At 43.8% G+C, this 18,791-nt stretch overlaps 2 protein-coding genes across 2 annotated transcripts; one reads left to right on the top strand and one right to left on the bottom strand.

Annotated features, from left to right (window-relative positions):
* Window positions 1–3,362: 3,362 nt before the first annotated feature.
* slc46a1 (solute carrier family 46 member 1) lies at window positions 3,363–8,834 on the top strand (the record flags this gene model as incomplete). Its single annotated transcript, XM_080505674.1, has 6 exons — window positions 3,363–3,578; window positions 5,467–5,858; window positions 5,986–6,464; window positions 7,788–7,871; window positions 8,559–8,694; window positions 8,783–8,834. The coding sequence occupies 6 exons, from the start codon at window positions 3,363–3,365 to the stop codon at window positions 8,832–8,834; spliced, it is 1,359 nt and encodes a 452-aa protein (XP_080361800.1).
* Window positions 8,835–11,473: 2,639 nt separating this feature from the next.
* On the bottom strand, window positions 11,474–18,338 carry sarm1 (sterile alpha and TIR motif containing 1). Its single transcript, XM_080505664.1, has 7 exons — window positions 17,675–18,338; window positions 15,365–15,983; window positions 15,057–15,269; window positions 13,587–14,107; window positions 13,315–13,504; window positions 13,029–13,150; window positions 11,474–12,654 (listed from the first exon to the last, which is right to left on the bottom strand). Exons 1-7 carry the CDS (start codon window positions 18,145–18,147, stop codon window positions 12,543–12,545), a joined length of 2,250 nt encoding a protein of 749 aa, XP_080361790.1. The 5' UTR covers window positions 18,148–18,338; the 3' UTR covers window positions 11,474–12,542.
* Window positions 18,339–18,791: the final 453 nt, after the last annotated feature.

The raw sequence follows: 18,791 nt of genomic DNA, 5'->3' as shown, positions 1-18,791 counted from the left end.
GAAAGTGAGATGAACACTAAATAATAAGCATGAGCGAAACCAGTAGGATTTGTTTTGAGATGTGGTATCTTAATTGTTCGGTGATATTAATTTTATATTCTTATAAACCATAGTATTTCTCAGGCCCCGAGCTGAAGAGGGCCCCGAGGGACGGCTGACTTCAGTCAATGACAAAATAATGTAACTGCTTCAGACGCTGCAACGACAGCGCATTGAAAAAACACAGCACGGGGCCCTTTCAGAGTGGTCACTGGCCAGTTTCCAGTAGGGGGCCCCCGACAAACGGCAAATATCAGCGACACAACTTGAAACCCTTGGAGAAATGACAACGACATGTTAGGAACCTCCCTAATGGGTACAATAGGTGCTCAGATCTGGTATTTCAGAAGGCTCTTGTTTTGAAATTCCACATCAGATCTGTCTGATACTTGGTGAGAGGCATCCTGGGGTGTCCTACTACCAGTCTGAATTGGAATGGTGAAATGATAACGTGGAAATTCCATTTTATATCACTTCAAAGTTGGTGTGAATGTTGCTCAGATATGGTATTTCAAATGGCTCTTATTTTGGAATTCCACATCAGATCTGTCTGATACTTGGTGAGAGGCATCCTGGGGTGTCCTACTATCAGTCTGAATTGGAATGGTGAAATGATAACGTGGAAATTCCATTTTATATCACTTCAAAGTTGGTGTGAATGTTGCTCGGGTGTGGTATTTCAAATGGCTCTTATTTTGAAATTCCACATCAGATCTGTCTGCTACTTGGTGAGAGGCATCCTGGGGTGTCCTACTACCAGTCTGAATTGGAATGGTGAAATGATAACGTGGAAATTCCATTTTATATCACTTCAAAGTTGGTGTGAATGTTGCTCAGATCTGGTATTTCAGAAGGCTCTTATTTTGAAATTCCACATCAGATCTGTCTGATACTTGGTGAGAGGCATCCTGGGGTGTCCTACTATCAGTCTGAATTGGAATGGTGAAATGATAACGTGGAAATTCCATTTTATATCACTTCAAAGTTGGTGTGAATGTTGCTCAGATATGGTATTTCAAATGGCTCTTATTTTGGAATTCCACATCAGATCTGTCTGATACTTGGTGAGAGGCATCCTGGGGTGTCCTACTACCAGTCTGAATTGGAATGGTGAAATGATAACGTGGAAATTCCATTTTATATCACTTCAAAGTTGGTGTGAATGTTGCTCGGGTGTGGTATTTCAAATGGCTCTTATTTTGAAATTCCACATCAGATCTGTCTGATACTTGGTGTGTGGCATCCTGGGGTGTCCTACTACCAGTCTGAATTGGAATGGTGAAATGATAACGTGGAAATTCCATTTTATATCACTTCAAAGTTGGCATGAATGCTGCTCTGATGAGCAATTTCAGAAGGCTCTTATTTTGGAATTCCACATCAGATCTGGCTGACACTTGGTGTGTGGCATCCTGGGGTGTCCTACTACCAGTCTGAATTGGAATGGTGAAATGATAACGTGGAAATTCCATTTTATATCACTTCAAAGTTGGTGTGAATGTTGCTCAGATCTGGTATTTCAGAAGGCTCTTATTTTGAAATTCCACATCAGATCTGTCTGATACTTGGTGAGAGGCATCCTGGGGTGTCCTACTATCAGTCTGAATTGGAATGGTGAAATGATAACGTGGAAATTCCATTTTATATCACTTCAAAGTTGGTGTGAATGTTGCTCGGGTGTGGTATTTCAAATGGCTCTTATTTTGAAATTCCACATCAGATCTGTCTGATACTTGGTGAGAGGCATCCTGGGGTGTCCTACTACCAGTCTGAATTGGAATGGTGAAATGATAACGTGGAAATTCCATTTTATATCACTTCAAAGTTGGTGTGAATGTTGCTCGGGTGTGGTATTTCAAATGGCTCTTATTTTGAAATTCCACATCAGATCTGTCTGATACTTGGTGTGTGGCATCCTGGGGTGTCCTACTACCAGTCTGAATTGGAATGGTGAAATGATAACGTGGAAATTCCATTTTATATCACTTCAAAGTTGGCATGAATGCTGCTCTGATGAGCAATTTCAGAAGGCTCTTATTTTGGAATTCCACATCAGATCTGGCTGACACTTGGTGTGTGGCATCCTGGGGTGTCCTACTACCAGTCTGAATTGGAATGGTGAAATGATAACGTGGAAATTCCATTTTATATCACTTCAAAGTTGGTGTGAATGTTGCTCGGGTGTGGTATTTCAAATGGCTCTTATTTTGAAATTCCACATCAGATCTGTCTGATACTTGGTGAGAGGCATCCTGGGGTGTCCTACTACCAGTCTGAATTGGAATGGTGAAATGATAACGTGGAAATTCCATTTTATATCACTTCAAAGTTGGTGTGAATGTTGCTCAGATCTGGTATTTCAGAAGGCTCTTATTTTGAAATTCCACATCAGATCTGTCTGATACTTGGTGAGAGGCATCCTGGGGTGTCCTACTACCAGTCTGAATTGGAATGGTGAAATGATAACGTGGAAATTCCATTTTATATCACTTCAAAGTTGGCATGAATGCTGCTCTGATGAGCACTTTCAAATGGCTCTTATTTTGGAATTCCACATCAGATCTGGCTGACACTTGGTGAGAGGCATCCTGGGGTGTCCTACTACCAGTCTGAATTGGAATGGTGAAATGATAACGTGGAAATTCCATTTTATATCACTTCAAAGTTGGTGTGAATGTTGCTCAGATCTGGTATTTCAGAAGGCTCTTATTTTGAAATTCCACATCAGATCTGTCTGATACTTGGTGAGAGGCATCCTGGGGTGTCCTACTACCAGTCTGAATTGGAATGGTGAAATGATAACGTGGAAATTCCATTTTATATCACTTCAAAGTTGGCATGAATGCTGCTCTGATGAGCACTTTCAAATGGCTCTTATTTTGGAATTCCACATCAGATCTGGCTGACACTTGGTGTGTGGCATCCTGGGGTGTCCTACTACCAGTCTGAATTGGAATGGTGAAATGATAACGTGGAAATTCCATTTTATATCACTTCAAAATTGGTACAATAGGTGCTCTGATGAGCAATTTCAAATGGCTCTTATTTTGAAATTCCTAATCAGATCTGGCTGATCCTTATCTATAGTATTATAATAACAGTAATACTAATAAAAAAAAAAATAATTTTGGCTTCTGTGGGCAATAGTTTTATAATTTCAGTTTATTAGTTTGTATCAATGATAAAGTAATTTATTTTCTTTGTTGTTATTAGTTAGAGTATTAATTTGTGTTTCATTAACTATCTGAATGAAGGCGATATTTCGTTCATTGAAACGTCACTTTTATTTTGAAATAGGTCCGAGTTTGCTCTTACAGTAATGCATGGCGTATACGCGCACCGCTAAATTGAGTGGGGGCTGGCTTGACGTCGTTTTCCGAAGTGAGGGCTGGCTTGACACCAGTGTGTTCTCCATGTCCATGCAGCTCCCCCTGAACGCCCAGTATCTGTGGGAGCGCATCAGCGAGGACGTGGGCTACAACGGCTCCAGACAGTCCGGGTGCAGCAACAGATCCGCGGCCCCCGACCCCCTGGAGGAGGTAGACCGGCCGACCGACTCACCCACGAAACAATGCGCGCAAACTCCATGAAACATCCAACTGTTTGCGTCTTTAAAGTCTGTTGTTGTTTATGTGCATTTGTTGTGAGAGCAGTTTTTACCTTGTTTTAATTATTTTTCAGATTTTGGTGATCATGTTGCGTTATTTGGGGTCAATTTGTGTATCTCCTATAACTACTATCAATAGGGAAACCCCCCCTATTGATAATAGTTCAGATCAGACAACTTTATTTGTAATAAAAATTACATTGATAATATTAATTATTATTATGCTTTTTATTTGTAATGTATTTCTCAGTGCTACAACAACATACTAAAAAAGAACAAAACACAAACCTTAAAATTCCAAATTGAAAGAGTCCTCAAAGTGAGTCAAAACATTTGTAGCGTCCCACCTCCCAGTGTACATGCACGCTACAGTCGGTCCCAACATAAATTTTAAAAATCAGTCTGTCAAGGAAGCATATTTAAGCATGGGACATGTCACAATATTGTAAGTAGCCCGTGTATATGAGTAATGGAGCGAGAAAAAAATAAACAAACAGATAAGATAAAGGTTAAAGAATGAGGTAAAAATAAAGCAATATAAAAACAGTAATGATAAATGGGTAATGTCCAAGGGGCACGATTACAATGTATTGTACCTAGATTGTATTCAGAATAAGCGCATAAGGCCCAACATAATGGGCAGCTTAGTTTCTATCTAAGAGGATGCACACAACACAGCAGCTGAAGAGCGAAAGAGTTTCAATACAAACTAATGAAATGAAAAGTTTAAAAAGTGGGATTCTTCTGTTGAAACTTTCTCCGAATACCACACACACACAGGGGGGGTAAAAAAAAAAAAAAACAGGTTTCTCATAAACAAATGAACAATTACAGAAGTCAAGCACAGAAATTCAATAACTTATTTTAGGTATAAAAAATAAAAGCAATAACCAAAAGGCATGAACAGTCCCGTCAAAGAGAAGTGTAGAGCATCTCTGTTTTAAAATCCATCGTCCTGGTGGGAGTTTAGTTGCTGCCGTTGTTGATCAAGATCAGGAGGAGGAACTTGTTGATGCTCCTGATCTCGTCTCTGAATCACTCCAACTAGAAGCAACAGACTCACTGATTTATCTCTACATCTTTTTGACTCTGGGAGGAAAACCAGACTTGTTTCAATTGCCTTAAGTACAAATTCAGCATTTTTAAGAGAGCAAACATTTTAGAAGTGTTTCAACAAAGAGGAAGAGCAGTCACGAGTGGAAACCAAGGCAGCGGACATGATGAGTCTCCACATTGCAGAATGTTCAAACTCTTTTTTTTTTTTCACATGCTAGAAATTAGATCGTCATTCATTTGAAATCATTAACAATTCTGGCCTTTAAGAGGCTTTATAATACCCTGAAAAAAACAATTTAGCTTTTTGTTTCGGTTTGATTCTGCTACTCCAACTGTTACGTCATGGCACTATATAATCAGGGACTGCATTCCAACTCAACTTATTACATGTATGTTTCACTCAAGGTCGGATGTGTTTTTACAGAATCTGGGATCTTTATTCACACAATGTCAGGACCTACAGTATCAGCGACGCTCTTGCAGGAATTCCCAAAGTCAAAGTAACCTATACACTTATTATCAAGGATTGACATAGATTTGAATTTCAACGAAGATTGTAAGTGAGCTGTCGTGTTGTTTGCCGTGTTTGTTGTTTAAATGTAATGCAATTTTTATTTTAAAAAAGTAAAACAGTTCTGGCATTCAGACAAAAAATGACTAAGGGGTTCAAATGCAGGCTGTTGCTCCTAAACTCTGGAAACCGCTGGGTTCGATCATTAATGTGTTGGGGAAACTGTGGTTCCATCTTGTGTTTTTTTTCCCAGCAGGTGCAAATCCTGACGGCCAAGTGGAACCTGTACATCAGCCTGGCCGGCTTCTCCGTCGGCCTGCTGACGGTCCCCCTCCTGGGCGCGTGGAGCGACCTGGCCGGCCGCCGGCCGGTCCTCATCCTCACCAACCTGGGCATGGTGGTGCAGACGGTGGTCTACCTGGTGGTGATGTACCTCAAGCTGCCCGTGGCCTACTTTCTGCTGGGGAAGGGGCTCAGTGGCCTCACGGGCGACTTCACCGCCCTCCTGGCCGCCTGCTTCGCGTACGTGGCCGACGTCAGCGACAAGGAGTCGCGAACGTTCCGGGTGGCCATCCTGGAGGCTTGCCTGGGCCTCTCGGGGATGGTGGCCAGTATTAGCGGAGGGAAGTGGCTGCAGGCACAAGGGTAGGAAGAGTGTTTTGTTTTTTTTTTGGGGGGGGGGTTTCGACGATATCATCAGAAGTGACCAAAATAGAAACGTTAGCACTTTCCTTCTTTTTTTTTTTTTAATTTTGTAATGTTTCTTCTTCAGTTACATCAACCCTTTTTGGATGGTGCTGTCCACCAGCTTGGCCGCGGCGCTGTACACCTACCTGTTCGTGCACGAGTCCGTCAGGACGGACCCAAGCGCCAAGCTCTTCACCACGCGCCACCACAGGGCCGTGTGGCGCCTGTTCAGCACGGGGGGCCGCGGCGACGCGGCCGCCGAGAGGCTTCACCGGTGCAAGCTGTGGCTGTACACGCTGTGCTTCTTCGTCGTGGTGGGCGTGCACTTCGGCTGCAGGGACCTGTACGTGCTGTACGTGCTGACCTCGCCGCTGTGCTGGGGGCCGTACCTCATCGGCATCGGGGCGGCGGCTCAGAACCTGGCCTTCCTCACCAGTCTGCTGGGCCTGAAGGCGCTGCAGTGCTGCCTGGAGGAGTCCTGGGTGGCGCTCCTCGGCCTGGCCTCCAACATCACCGGGCAGATCGTCATCTCCATCGCCGGCACGACCCAACTCATGTTCACAGGTCAGGTGTTGTGGATGAATGGTATTCGACGGACATGGTCGTCTGTGGAATTGGATCGTTGCCCCTTTTATAGTCAAACTTAAAAGACAATATAAAGCAGTCAACCATCACATTATAGCTTACTTGAGTTATGTTACATCTTGTTTTGTTTTCCCCAAATCCAACTTTTTCTTTTACTGTCATAGTAAGAGAAACACTCACAGGACTTCTAGTGTCTCCTGCAGTCATCACATAAGACTGCTGGTTAGTTGTTGCCCTTGAGCCATAACATGGATGACTTGTATAGTCTTGGACTCCTTTCTATCGAAACCAGCATTATCTAATGGAGCAGTTTGAGTTGCATCAATGGGCCTTGATTTTCTATTAGCTTCTCACAAGTGTACTGTTTTGGGTTTTTTTTTCTTCCTTGGACAACTTTAGATAGATACTGACTATGTTGGGCTCCATTTCTCACTCTAACTTGATCCTGGACTGGACTTTTTAGAAGGTTGGCGAATAATGACTCAAATATGAGCACAACAGTTTGGAAAAGGATGTGTTGTTTTTTTGTTTGTTTGGGTTTTGGTTTTTTTCTTGCTATAGAATTGTACACTATTTAAGAGCAATTATTTAAGCGTAAGTCTAATACTGAGTGGCACTGAGGAGGCTCCAGCCCGCTGCACACAGGTTATACTCATTTAACAGCTCCTCTGACGACGGGTTAAACTTTGACCCAGAAGGAAACAAACATCTCAGCAGGGTGCACAACGCACAAAAAAAGCTGCTGAGTTCAATGTCTCCTGAGTTTTATTATCTTTTTTTCCTTTATCGTTCTTTCCCTGCTCCACTGGCAAAACTGGTTTTACATTTCTGTCTCAGGAAACTTCTTTTAGGGGCTTTCAGTGAGCAACAGGTTGAGTCGGCCTTGTATACGTCAGCAACTTTAGTTACAAGCCAATAAAAAAGGAAATACTCGTGACTGCTTTTTCTTTGAGGCTTTGGAAATCATTAACTTAGTCCAACTTATTCAACCAAGCAGGGAAACTCTATTATTGTCCGTTACACTTAAGTTTTGCATTTTAGCATTTTGACAGGAAAAAATTCTATTGATATAAATTAACTTGGACTTATTTATGTCATGATTTGTTTTTCGAAAATTAATAGCAACGGGTAGGTTTTAACTAGCCCCCAATTTTTTTCCCCTTGATACGACTCTCTGGCGCCCCCCAGAGGAAGCCCACCCACTCTTAAAAATACACCCAATATGAAATGTTTCGAGGAGTTCTGTTTACTTTCATGTCGAGCAAGTTAACTTAATAATGTAAAAATGCTTTTTCCCTCCAGGGTACGGCCTGAGTTTCCTCTCCATGGCCGTGACGCCGGTGGTCAGATCGAAGCTGTCCAAGCTGGTGGACCCGTCGGAGCAAGGTCAGTGGGGAGGAGTGTGTGTCAAACAGATGATGAACAGGTCTAAAACGAGAGGCGAACAATCTGTACTTAAGAGTAATTTCGCGCTTATTCTATTTTTGTTTTTTGTTTTATATATATATATACTTGTCTATACACCCGTTTAATTATCATTTTCATTATTATTACTTAGTCATTGTTGTGGTTACTATTATTTTCTAAAATCATTATTGCTATTACTTATTCTATTCATGTTCAATTTAATTTAATTGTTTTTTTTCTCTTTTCTTTTGTTGTTTACTTTTTACTTTACATTCGCAGTATTTCATTATTATATTGCTGTCAGAGACTGTGTTCTATTGTTCTTGCTATTTTTATTGTTTACAAAAAAAAGAAAAGGATATGATATGTACAATATCCTATGTGTACATTATTGTATTTTTCAACCAAAAAAAGATAAATAAAAAAAATAAATAAATAAAACGAGAGGCAGCTCAGGAGACGCAGCTGCAGAATGGCTGCGCTAATGGAAGCGCATGTTTGTGTCACGAGGGACAGCAAGCAATGTGTGTGTGTGTGTGTGTGTGTGTGTGTGTGTGTGTGTGTGTGTGTGTGTGTGTGTGTGTGTGTGTGTGTGTGTGTGTGTGTGTGTGTGTGTGTGTGTGTGTGTGTGTGTGTGTGTCCCAGGTACCCTGTTTGCCTCTGTAGCTTGTGTGGAGAGCCTGTGTTTCCTGGTGGGCAGCTCAGTGTTCAACTCCCTCTACCCGGCCACGCTGGGGTTCATGAAGGGCTTCCCGTTTTTGTTCGCTGCCGGCGTTCTCCTCGTCCCTGCTGCAATCATCACGTGAGTCCACTCATCCTTCGCGGCTTGTATTTTACTTTGATCTATGAGATCAAAATGTTGTATCCGTGTTTGTTTGCTGCCTTCACAGGGGCCTGCAGTGTTTAGAGCGGAGGAACCACAGAGACGTCGTAGTTTCCTGACCTGGAGGGAGGAGCAGGGCGAGAGGTTTTAAAGTTGGTCCTGGTGTTTTGGAGTGTGAGGTGAGCCTCTTCACAGCTCTCTGCAACGGGACGGACGGGTTGCTTTCCAGGATTGATAAAGGGATTACATTAGATTTGATTATGGACAATGTTGCCATGGCATATCGTGACCAGCCTGAATTATTGAAAACTGTTATTTCATGAAGGTGAATGAACAAGATTTACATTTTACATTTATGTTCCAGTTAGATTAAAACACATTCTGTCTGTCTGTCTGTCCCCCCCCCCCTCATGTTTATGGGCATTCAATTCAGTTATATTTCCTCCTGTGGAAAACGTTTGGTAAAAATGCACTCATTCCCATCATCACATCAACATTTCCAGATTCCCGTCATGTAAATCAGTGTTATTCACTGATTCTGAGATCTGTCACAAAACGCAGATGCAGTTGACGTCACAGGCAGAACTAAAGATGTATTTCTAGTGTGCTTTTCAAAAAGAAGGACTTTGCATACATAATACAACATATGTAACATAATATTTTTAAAATATAAAGAGGAATTTACATGAGAAAAGTTTATGGGAACCACCTATCTCTCTATGTCCCTAAACCTCGGGAGACAAAATACTCAGGAATTCAGATTGAGAGCAATGAAAGACTTTAAGAAAGTCTGAATACATTATTCTTGCAAGAAGAAACAAATGTCACGGTACAACCTTGGCGGGAGGTTCGTCCAGCAATGAAGTTGTAAAGCGGTTTCTTAGAGGCTGAACTGAACGATTTACATTTCGATGAAGAATATATTGAGACCGAAGAAGTTCTGAGAAAATGTTCTTTGCTTGAACGTCTTTTGCAACAGACGGCGTCATTGTGTTTTTCCCTTTGTGTGTTACTACCTCATCTAAATCAGTCAGCTGAGACGACACTGCCGGTCAGATAGCAACGTGATTACCTCACAGTACATTAAGATGAAAAAAGTAAAGCTCGTAAACTCACCTTTTCAGATAATAGAACTATACAGCTGAGGATTTATTATATACAAGTGCATCTCAAAAACGTTTTATAATTGAATACAAAGTGTGAGTATTTTTTTTTTTTCACAGAAAATGACATTGAATGACTTTGTATAATCTTTATCTTGAATCTTAATCAAAAATACAGTGTTTTAAAATGTTACACGACTTTATACATTCCGGTGTTTTTGCTATTATATTATTGGGACAGAAGACATGATTCTCTAAATGAAAATAAATGGTTGAAATGTTGCTGCTCTGGAGCCTCATGAAACTTTCTCAGTATTGGCTCTCTGAAGTACCCTGGAAATTACATGTGTAACAATTTTCATCTTATTCATTGTTTAATTTATGTGCACACCTGGCTTTCTCTTTTTAAAGACTCTCCTGGCTAAAATGGTTAAAAAGGCAAAAATTACTATTTACAATAAAAGACTAAAAACTGCTTAAATGAAAAAAGAAAAAAAAGAACAGAATGTGTTAGAAGGAGAATTGGCAAACAAAAATGTTTTACAAATATCGAGAATGGAGCAAAAACAGGTTAAATAGTTAAAATGGAGGATGATGGGGCAGAAAAAAATGCTATATTTGCTAAAACTACCAAACTAGCTGGATCAGTTATAAGAAAAAACATTAAAATGACTCAAAGAAAGTTAAAATAGCTCAATTAGTTCCAAATTGTGGTCATGAAACATCATAAATGCACAATTGGCAAAACTCCACGGATACATGTGTTGATGAAAGTGTGATGTTTTGTGATTGTTCGGGGAGGGTTGCAGGGTTGTGTAGATGTTGTTTGTCCTCGAGAGAAGTGACAACTTGACTGTTGAGATTGAGATACAGTCAGTCACGTCAACACAAACATATCATGTGATCTGGTCGTGAGCAGATTGTCGGTCACCAGAATCGTCCAAATACACCACGGCGCAAAGCGGACTGCCACAGTGGCCGGAGATCGACCCTCCACCCTCCACCCTCCATCATGCCTCTCCGTCAGGCAGAGCAAAGCCCACTGCCGCCATCACCAACACTGGATAGTCCCACGGCGCAGGCCCGAGGCCCAACATGCACACGCGGGGGTCACGTCCTCGGCTGCACAGCGAGGGAACCGAAGCCGCCGCGTCGGCTTCAAAATGCCCAGAGGGAAGTTGGAAGGTTAAGTGAAGTATTTAAATGAGCTGCTGTGGATTGATCGCTGTCAACATCGGAGCCGCAGGCCGGTCGGATCAGGTGTTCAAAGCCACTTCTTCTGTGTCAGAATTGAGTTCTTCCAGAACTCATCTGGATGGTTTTGTATTGTTTGTTCACAAAATGTTCTGATTTGAATAAAATACATTTACACATTTGTGTACAACTTGTTTTTTTTTTTTATTACGTTTATCATTCAGATTTAAATTACTTTCAGAACACGATGGTAACAAATGGCTCCTATCCAACAACAACAAAAAATCCTAAATACAAATAAGAATACATTGAATTAAAGCAGTGAGCATTACAGGTAAACTATATTAAGGCAATATGAAATGAAAGCACTGAAAGGTAATGGTATTCTGGATTTATTTTGAAAAATCGCTGACATCCAGTACAATGCTCCAAAAAAAAAAAAAAGTCCCATGATTTCATGATTCAATAAAATGATAATCACATTCTGATTGCTGCTTGGTTGAATTTGTGAGAATAACTGTTCAATCACACAATTGCATCATCAAATGAAGTTGAATGTCACAATACATGAGATGCATCATTTGCTGGATTTGTTTTTGACTTTTTTTTTTTTTTTTTTTTTAAGTTGCCAGGAAGACAAACAGTTACTCACCAAAGTCAATACTGTAGTAAAAATAAATAAAGTTAAGAGGAACAAATGATGGTTTGCTTTGGGACACTGTCGTGGCGTCGGTGTGTAAACCATACGGAGCGGTGCAGGTCAGAGGCCTGAACGTCTGTCACTTTACTGGCAGGGTGATCATGTTAATACTACACGGATATGTTGAATGTTTCTACTTTGGTTGTAAATGCAATTCTGACTAAAATCAGTGGTGTTATTCATCCAAGCGTCACGTTCATCTCGTCTCACTGGGCTGTGGCAGTTCACGTTCACCTGGAATCATACTGAACTTTTGAAAAGGGTTTGAGACATTGGATGATTACTGAGACTTTATTAAAACAGTTTCCAGGATATTTTTGCAAACTAATTCCCAAATTCTGGTCCGTGGTCCGTGCTCCTTGCGGCAGCCCAGTGAGATTCAACCCTCACTCTCGCCACGTCGAGCTCTTATTTTGAAACCCTCACAAAGAAATGACTGGGTTATCAATAGATTCTCTGACCCGCTTTGCTCCTTTTGACGAAACGTAATCTCTGCATACAGTAACTTGTGTTGCTGGGTGCCGCTGTCGGCCAATCACAGTTATTTTTCCTGAGATACAGAAGGCGTATACTGTACCTGAACACACACATACAGCAGTATTAGGGAGCTAAACATTAAAGGCTTACACGTTATTATATACAATCTACAATGACCTCTGTTGTTTATATTTCATCGGGTCTAATATGATGCGTTTGTGTTGGCTTTTAATCTAAACACAATCAAATTCAACATGCATGTGCGCAGACTGTTTGCGAGCTGCCGACAGTTCGCTGCAGGACGTCAAGGAATTTGGCATCGTGATTGGTTATAGCCGAGGTTATGCGAGGGTCTATTTCTTCTTCGGTTCTTTGGAGTCCACTGCCCTGTCCGTTTGGTCCTGTTGTCCCTTCAGGAAACGGAGGATCTTCTCGATCGAGGCCTCTTGGTATTCGTGCGACCACCTGTTTGGGGAGATTGCAAGCGGCATGATGATGTCCATTATTTATGTTTTAAGCTCCCTCACACCCCGTCGCAGACGTCAGCCCCTTGTACTGGGAAACGTGCTCATGAAAGATAAATGAGGATTTTTAGAGATTAAACACTTCAGTTGTCACAATATGCCCTGCTGTCATCTTGCTCAGCGCTGCTCCCGGCAGGATTCCCAACAGCAGCTCATCAAATCCAAGAAACTTTCTAATTTTTGAAGAAAATATAGTCATATGGAGCAAAATGTACAGTTCAGCCATTCACAGTGATCCTCGTTTTCCCATATTCCCCCCCTCTGGAAAGTAATGTCCCCATCCCACAGAAAGTACCGTCCTATTAAGAGACTCACTTGATGCCGTTGAAGTTGAGAATAGCCCTCATGTCCTCTGGTAGAGACATGGGATCAGGCCACATGAAGTTATCCGTGACGGGGACGATGTTCTTCTTCCCCGCCAGGGCGGTGACGATCTCCTGCCAGACACCGTAAGTTCATCACGTTTAGCTAACATACAGTTGCTTTGTTGCACCACTTTGAGTTTTGAGCCTCACCTTGTACGCATGCTAATGTGTGATGTTTATTTGACCTGAAAATCAAATTTGGTTTTTTTTTGTTGGTTTCTTTGTACATATCTGACCTTATGCACCCAGTCCTTCATGGCCGTGTCCCCCATGCACTTGTCCAGAGCGTTGGCAGACAGGACCAGGATGAAGTTGCGAGCCCGCTGCACACTCTGTATCAGCTTGTCCTCAAATTTCCCAGCCTCCAGCTTCTCCACGTCGATAAAGACGCTGTAGCCTCGGACCTGCAGGTGCACCTTCAGAAGGCTGCCGCCGCCGCCGACAAAGTCAAAAAGGTGCACAGCAAAAGACAAATCCCGCCCTGAACCCGACACGGTCCCCGCCTCACCTGGCCAGCTGGGAGCCGGTCGTCCGCCGGTAGCTGATGAAGACGTCGGGCCCCGCGGGCCGGGCGTCCGTGTGGCAGGGTCTCAGGGGCCGGCGGCTGGACGCCAGGACCTTCGCTCTGTGGACCCCGTTGTTGATGAGGCAGTCGTGCTGCAGCTGCTGGTCGGTCAGCTGCTGGATGTTGTTGCGATCGACTCCTGACTGGACCAGACCGTACGTGTACTGCCGGAATCGAGGATCCACCTCCACTAACCAGTCGGCCATGTTGTTTGGGTCGCACGTGGCGTAGTTGGCGTACGTTTTCAGCACCCGCAAATCCCTCAGGAACCTGCGCCAGCGACCCACAACACAAGGCATTACCGAAAGAAGCTGGATCAGCATCACATTGCTCATCTTCAATTCGTTGCACGTGGCGCTCTGTACGACTTGCCTCTTGCGGGTCAGACCTGCAGCCATGCCCAGGTCAGTGCTCAGATCCTGATCGGTGATGTTCAGCAGGAGGTCTCCGTCCACCTGAAGCTCCTGTGGAGAAGAATCGGAGACATTCCAAGAGCAGACCACCCGTTAAGCTGGTGACAGATTTTTTTTTTTCTCCAGAGTATGACCGGTCTCTCAACCGAGGAGCTCAACCATCTGAAAGAGACTCAAAGTAAAGCTGCTCAGGCTCAGCATTGAGACGAGGCGGCCAGCCTCCGGCCTCCGGTCACCTCCCACTAAAGGTTGAACTGAAACTGACCAAGAACTAGAGAAAACTGTGTGCTGTAATATAGTGCTGTCAAAAATAACGTGTCAACTTAATTTACTCCCTCACCCGGAGCAGCCGTATGTGCAGCATCTCTGGATCCACCACCGTGACGACAGAGCAGCACAATACCCAGTGGAATAATATTAAGGTAGGAAGCTTTCCTTTAAAAGTTCCATGACGGCTGATTGAGAAAGTGAAAGTCATCCGCTTTACTTTGAAAAGCCGAATTTTACAACCACAATAGTAACTTTGCAGCAAAACAGCAGGTTGCCATGTTGGCTGACCAGGTGTGTGTGTGCACGTGTGCGTGTGCGTGTGTGTGTTACAGTCAATTATTGTCACTTTGTTTTCAAAGTGGTGGACCTGGACTCCAACTAATCCCAGACTTATGTTAGCTGTTTAATCAATTATGTAATGTATGTTTTTTATTATTTTGCTGATCTTGGAGAGAAACAGTTTCACCAAAAGCTAAAAGGACGTTATAAAAATAGTCTTATGATTTAATTATAGTCTCTGTGTGTTGAGTCAACATTAATTCCATGGTTTTCCCTCAATAAATATCCATTACAAGCTTCAGTCTTTGATTAATCACAATTAATTACAGAAAATTGGGCAATTAATTAGTAAAAAAAAATGTTTTAATCGATTGACAACACTTGTCTTTATATTAGCACGTGGACTAAGCAGGAAAAACAAGGGATGGAGTGTTGGCAATATGTCCCCCACCTGGAAACGGTCACAATAGGCACTGAAGCCGATCTGCTGCAGCCACATCCGAACCTCACAGGTTTTCCAATTGGGGACGCAGGACAGGATCCGTTTTGGGACTTCCTCTCCCATCATGCTCAGCGCCCGCTTGGCGAGGGCGCAGGCCGTGCCGTTGCTGGAGTACATGACGATTCTCTTCAGGCTCTGCACGGCTCCGATCTCTTGAAAAATCTCAAAAAGGGGCAAATCAAAGCTCAGTCGCAACAAAACTACCAGCGCTCGGTGTTACTTGAGGCTTCGACCTGCGTGGTTCCAGTGGGTCGTACCTTGGTGTTGCGCTGGCGGGACTTGATGCTCGCCTCCACGCACAGATAAAACGCCGCGATGCACTTCCCCTCCAGCCGAGTGCCGTCCAGCAGTGGCAGCAGGTGCTGCAGGTCGGACGCCGTTCTGCCCTGCATGGAGTCCGTACTGTCCAACAGGCTGCGGGCGAAGTCGTCGGGATCCAGGGACGCGATGAACGGCTCCACCAGCTCCAGCGTGCCCGACTTCACCACCTCTTTCTCGATCTCCCGGTTCGCGGCCAAAACGGCGACCGCCAAGCAGGCGTGGAAGCGAATGAGCTCGTCCTCCTTGGAGAACGCCAGCGGGAAGAGCCACTCGGCCGCCTGCTTCTCGATCATCCACCTCTGGCAGCGGTGGCCGCCGTACATGGCGCAGTTGGCCAGGGCCACGGCGCAGTGACGCAGCACGGTGGGGTCGGTGCCGCGGCACCAGAAGAGCAGGGCGTCCAGGGCCCCGTTGGAGATGAGGTGCACCGCCGTTTCCTCGGTGTGTTTGAACATGTGCTCCAAGATGCCCGAGACGCTGCGGGCCAGCTGAGCGTCGTCCTGCTGCCGGGACAGGTTCAGGATGACGCCCAGACCGAGGCGAGCCACGTAGTCCCTGTGATCATACAGAAAACAAAAAAAAGGGATTTTATCTTTGAAGGAGGAAAAAAAAAAACTAAATCCGAAAATTCATAGTGATCTGCTTGTTCTGTGTGTTTACTTTGTTGTTGTTCAACATGTACCAGCTCATCATGTATAAAATATGTACATTAATCAAGGTAATTAAAGGGTTTCTGTTTAGATGAACTGAAATGTTAAAATGTCACAGAGAATGAAAATAATTCACCTGGAAGAAGTTTTAAGAGGATACATTAGATGTACAATACTTACTTATATTCCTTTTCAGTGTTTGGGTTGACAATGTTGTGCAACACATTTTAGTTTGAGATTTTACAAACTAAATGCACTACTGTTTTTTTAAGAACTTTTATGGAGTACTTCTTTTTAAAAAAAAAGAAGTTAAATTTACACTTAGTAATGTACTTCTCTGCATTCAAATCACAAATTGTTACTGAAGTAAAATAATATTCAAGCTTTTTCATCTGCATTTTAACTGTTCAGTTTATCGTTTTCACAGTGAAACTCCCTCCTTCATGTCTGTAGTTCTTTAACACAACGTATACATTTTGATTTGTCTGGTAAATGTGTTTGTAAATAAATATCTTTTACAAGTCTTTTCAATCAAACTCCCACAGCTGGTGAATCAGGAATGTGGTTAGCTAATTAATTTAAGCAATGTCGTTGTGCTTGAGAATAGATTATGTGGCCTTTGGTTTACTCTGATGGTATTTGCTGAAACAATTCTGAGTGTCCACCAGTTCCTCTAGGAGCCCAGAGCGTGGGAATGACGTGATTAAATTGTGGTCACTCATTACTGATCACTTATTATTGCTGTTCCCACATCTTGTTAACTGGTGGCCATGGCCTGATTATGTCATTCACTGGCCTCATTAAATCATGGCTGTGCATTAGTGAAGCTTGGCCACCGACTGGAATGATCTGGACTGAATGTCACTGAACAGCTTCAACGTTTGAGATACTTTAAGATGATTTTTTTTTTAACACGGAATTTGTGTATGAGCTAAATAAAATGTGTATTTCAAAGACTTTGGGTCTGTTGTTGAGTTCAACTTTATTTAAAAGTCTACGGTGGCCGAGAAGGGCCAACGCCACAATACAAATGCAAAAATCACAATGCTACAGAAAAAAACAACAAAACAGCAAAAAGCAGTTTGCTGTTGGATTGTAGTTTTGAGTTTCGTGTTTGCCGTTGCGGCTTTTTTTGTTGTTTATGTGGTTGTGTTGTTTATCCATTGAGGCTTTTTTTTTTGCTGTTGTGTTGTGGATTTTTGCTGTCGTTTTGTGGCTTTACCCTTCTGTGTTGTTTTTGTTATTGCGTTGTGGCATTATTGGATTGGCACTTCTGGGCCACCGTCATTCAGAGTTTCTGTCAATTGAGTCTGCAAGGAGCCCATGTCTTGGTTTGTTTGTTTGTTTGTTAAGTCAACTCAATCCATACTGTTGTTTGTTTTGTTTTTTTTGATGGATCTGGCTCATTTAAGTCCCACATCACGATTTAAGTACCTGAACCTTGTTTAATAACTTTGTCTACAATTTAAGAACCCCAGTTCAAGACTTCAGTTTGAAGGTCACGATGTTGTTGTTTGTTGTTGTTGTTGTTGTTAAAGTGTTGTCTGTCTCCTCTAACATGTCCGATGGTGATATCATGAGGTTTCTCGGCTCTACCTGTTCTCTGCGATGAGGATCTGCTCCAGCAGCTTGGCGGACTCATAGGTGATCTCCACCGCGGGGGTCTGCTGCAGCTGGAGCAGCATCTCCAGGCCTCCGTCCAGCCGGATCCTGTTGCAGATCTCCTCGGCCACCTGCCGCCCCACGCCGGGTAACACCCAGGCCTCCTCCACCAGCTGGTAGATCTCGGCGATGGCCCTGCGGGTCTCCTCCGTCCCACCCTGGGGAGTCTTCAGGCTCCTGATGGCGGAGCGCAGGGCGGGCAGCGACACGTCCAGAACCGTCTGCACGTCCGCGTTGATGCCCGGCGACACCGCCCGCGGGTCGGGGCCGCTCCCGGAGCCACCGGAGCCACTGCGGCCCCGCTGCAGCCGGCTGACACACTCCGGGACGGTGAGTCTGTCCGAGCTGAACATGACGGAGAAATGTCGGTAGAGCCTCCAGAGGAAGAGCGCGAGAGAGAAGAGCATCGACCGCCGCGTGCGTCTGTTGTGAGGGGGGCCGGCAGGTGGGTCCGGGGGGAGTCTCTCTGAACCAAAAGAGCTCAGAAACAAGAACAATGTTCTAAAAACCGGCTTGACATTCAGCAAAAATACAACATCTACTGTTGTCTTCTTTAGTTTTCCAGACAAAAGAGGCCTATTGTCCTCATACTTTATCCCTCCGCCGACGCTCCGCAGCGGCTTGTTTTCCTCCAGAGTTCCGCCCGGCGGACGCTCCCGGTCTGTCGCATCCTCCGGTCAGCGGGCTGCTCGCATCTTCAGGGGCCCTGCACCGCCCAGCGGATCCTCCGGATGCTGCCCCGAGATGTGGAGTTGAAGTCGCGGCCCTCCCTCCCTCTTTCTCTCGCCCTCCCTTTCTCCTAACGGCGAGCAGCGCGCCCCCTGCTGGAGGAGTTGCAGAAGACCCCATGCCGACATAAGAACCAAACTTTATTATCACATTAAATAAAACTCCAGTTCTCTCTTGACAAACAATCTATTTGGGTAAATACACTTTATGTCACGGGGTGTCAAACACATTTTATTTCATTGGCCACATACAGCCAAATCTCATCTTGAGTGACCCGGACCAGTAAAATAGTGCCATAATCACCTATTGAATTGAATTGAAA

This window comes from Blennius ocellaris, assembly GCF_963422515.1.
Source record: "Blennius ocellaris genome assembly, chromosome: 2".
NCBI lineage: Eukaryota > Metazoa > Chordata > Actinopteri > Blenniiformes > Blenniidae > Blennius > Blennius ocellaris.
Note: the sequence above shows the minus strand (reverse complement) of the source record. Positions and strands in the feature narration are given on the sequence as shown.

Coding starts and splice junctions, on each gene's coding strand:
- sarm1 (XM_080505664.1), bottom strand. CDS start 18,147: ATGCTCTTCTCTCTCGCGCTCTTCCTCTGGAGGCTCTACCGACATTTC. Junction 13,505..13,586: donor ACCGGCTCCCAGCTGGCCAG/GTGAGGCGGGGA, acceptor CGGCGGCGGCAG/CCTTCTGAAGGTGCACCTGC. Junction 12,655..13,028: donor CTCAACTTCAACGGCATCAA/GTGAGTCTCTTA, acceptor CTCCCCAAACAG/GTGGTCGCACGAATACCAAG.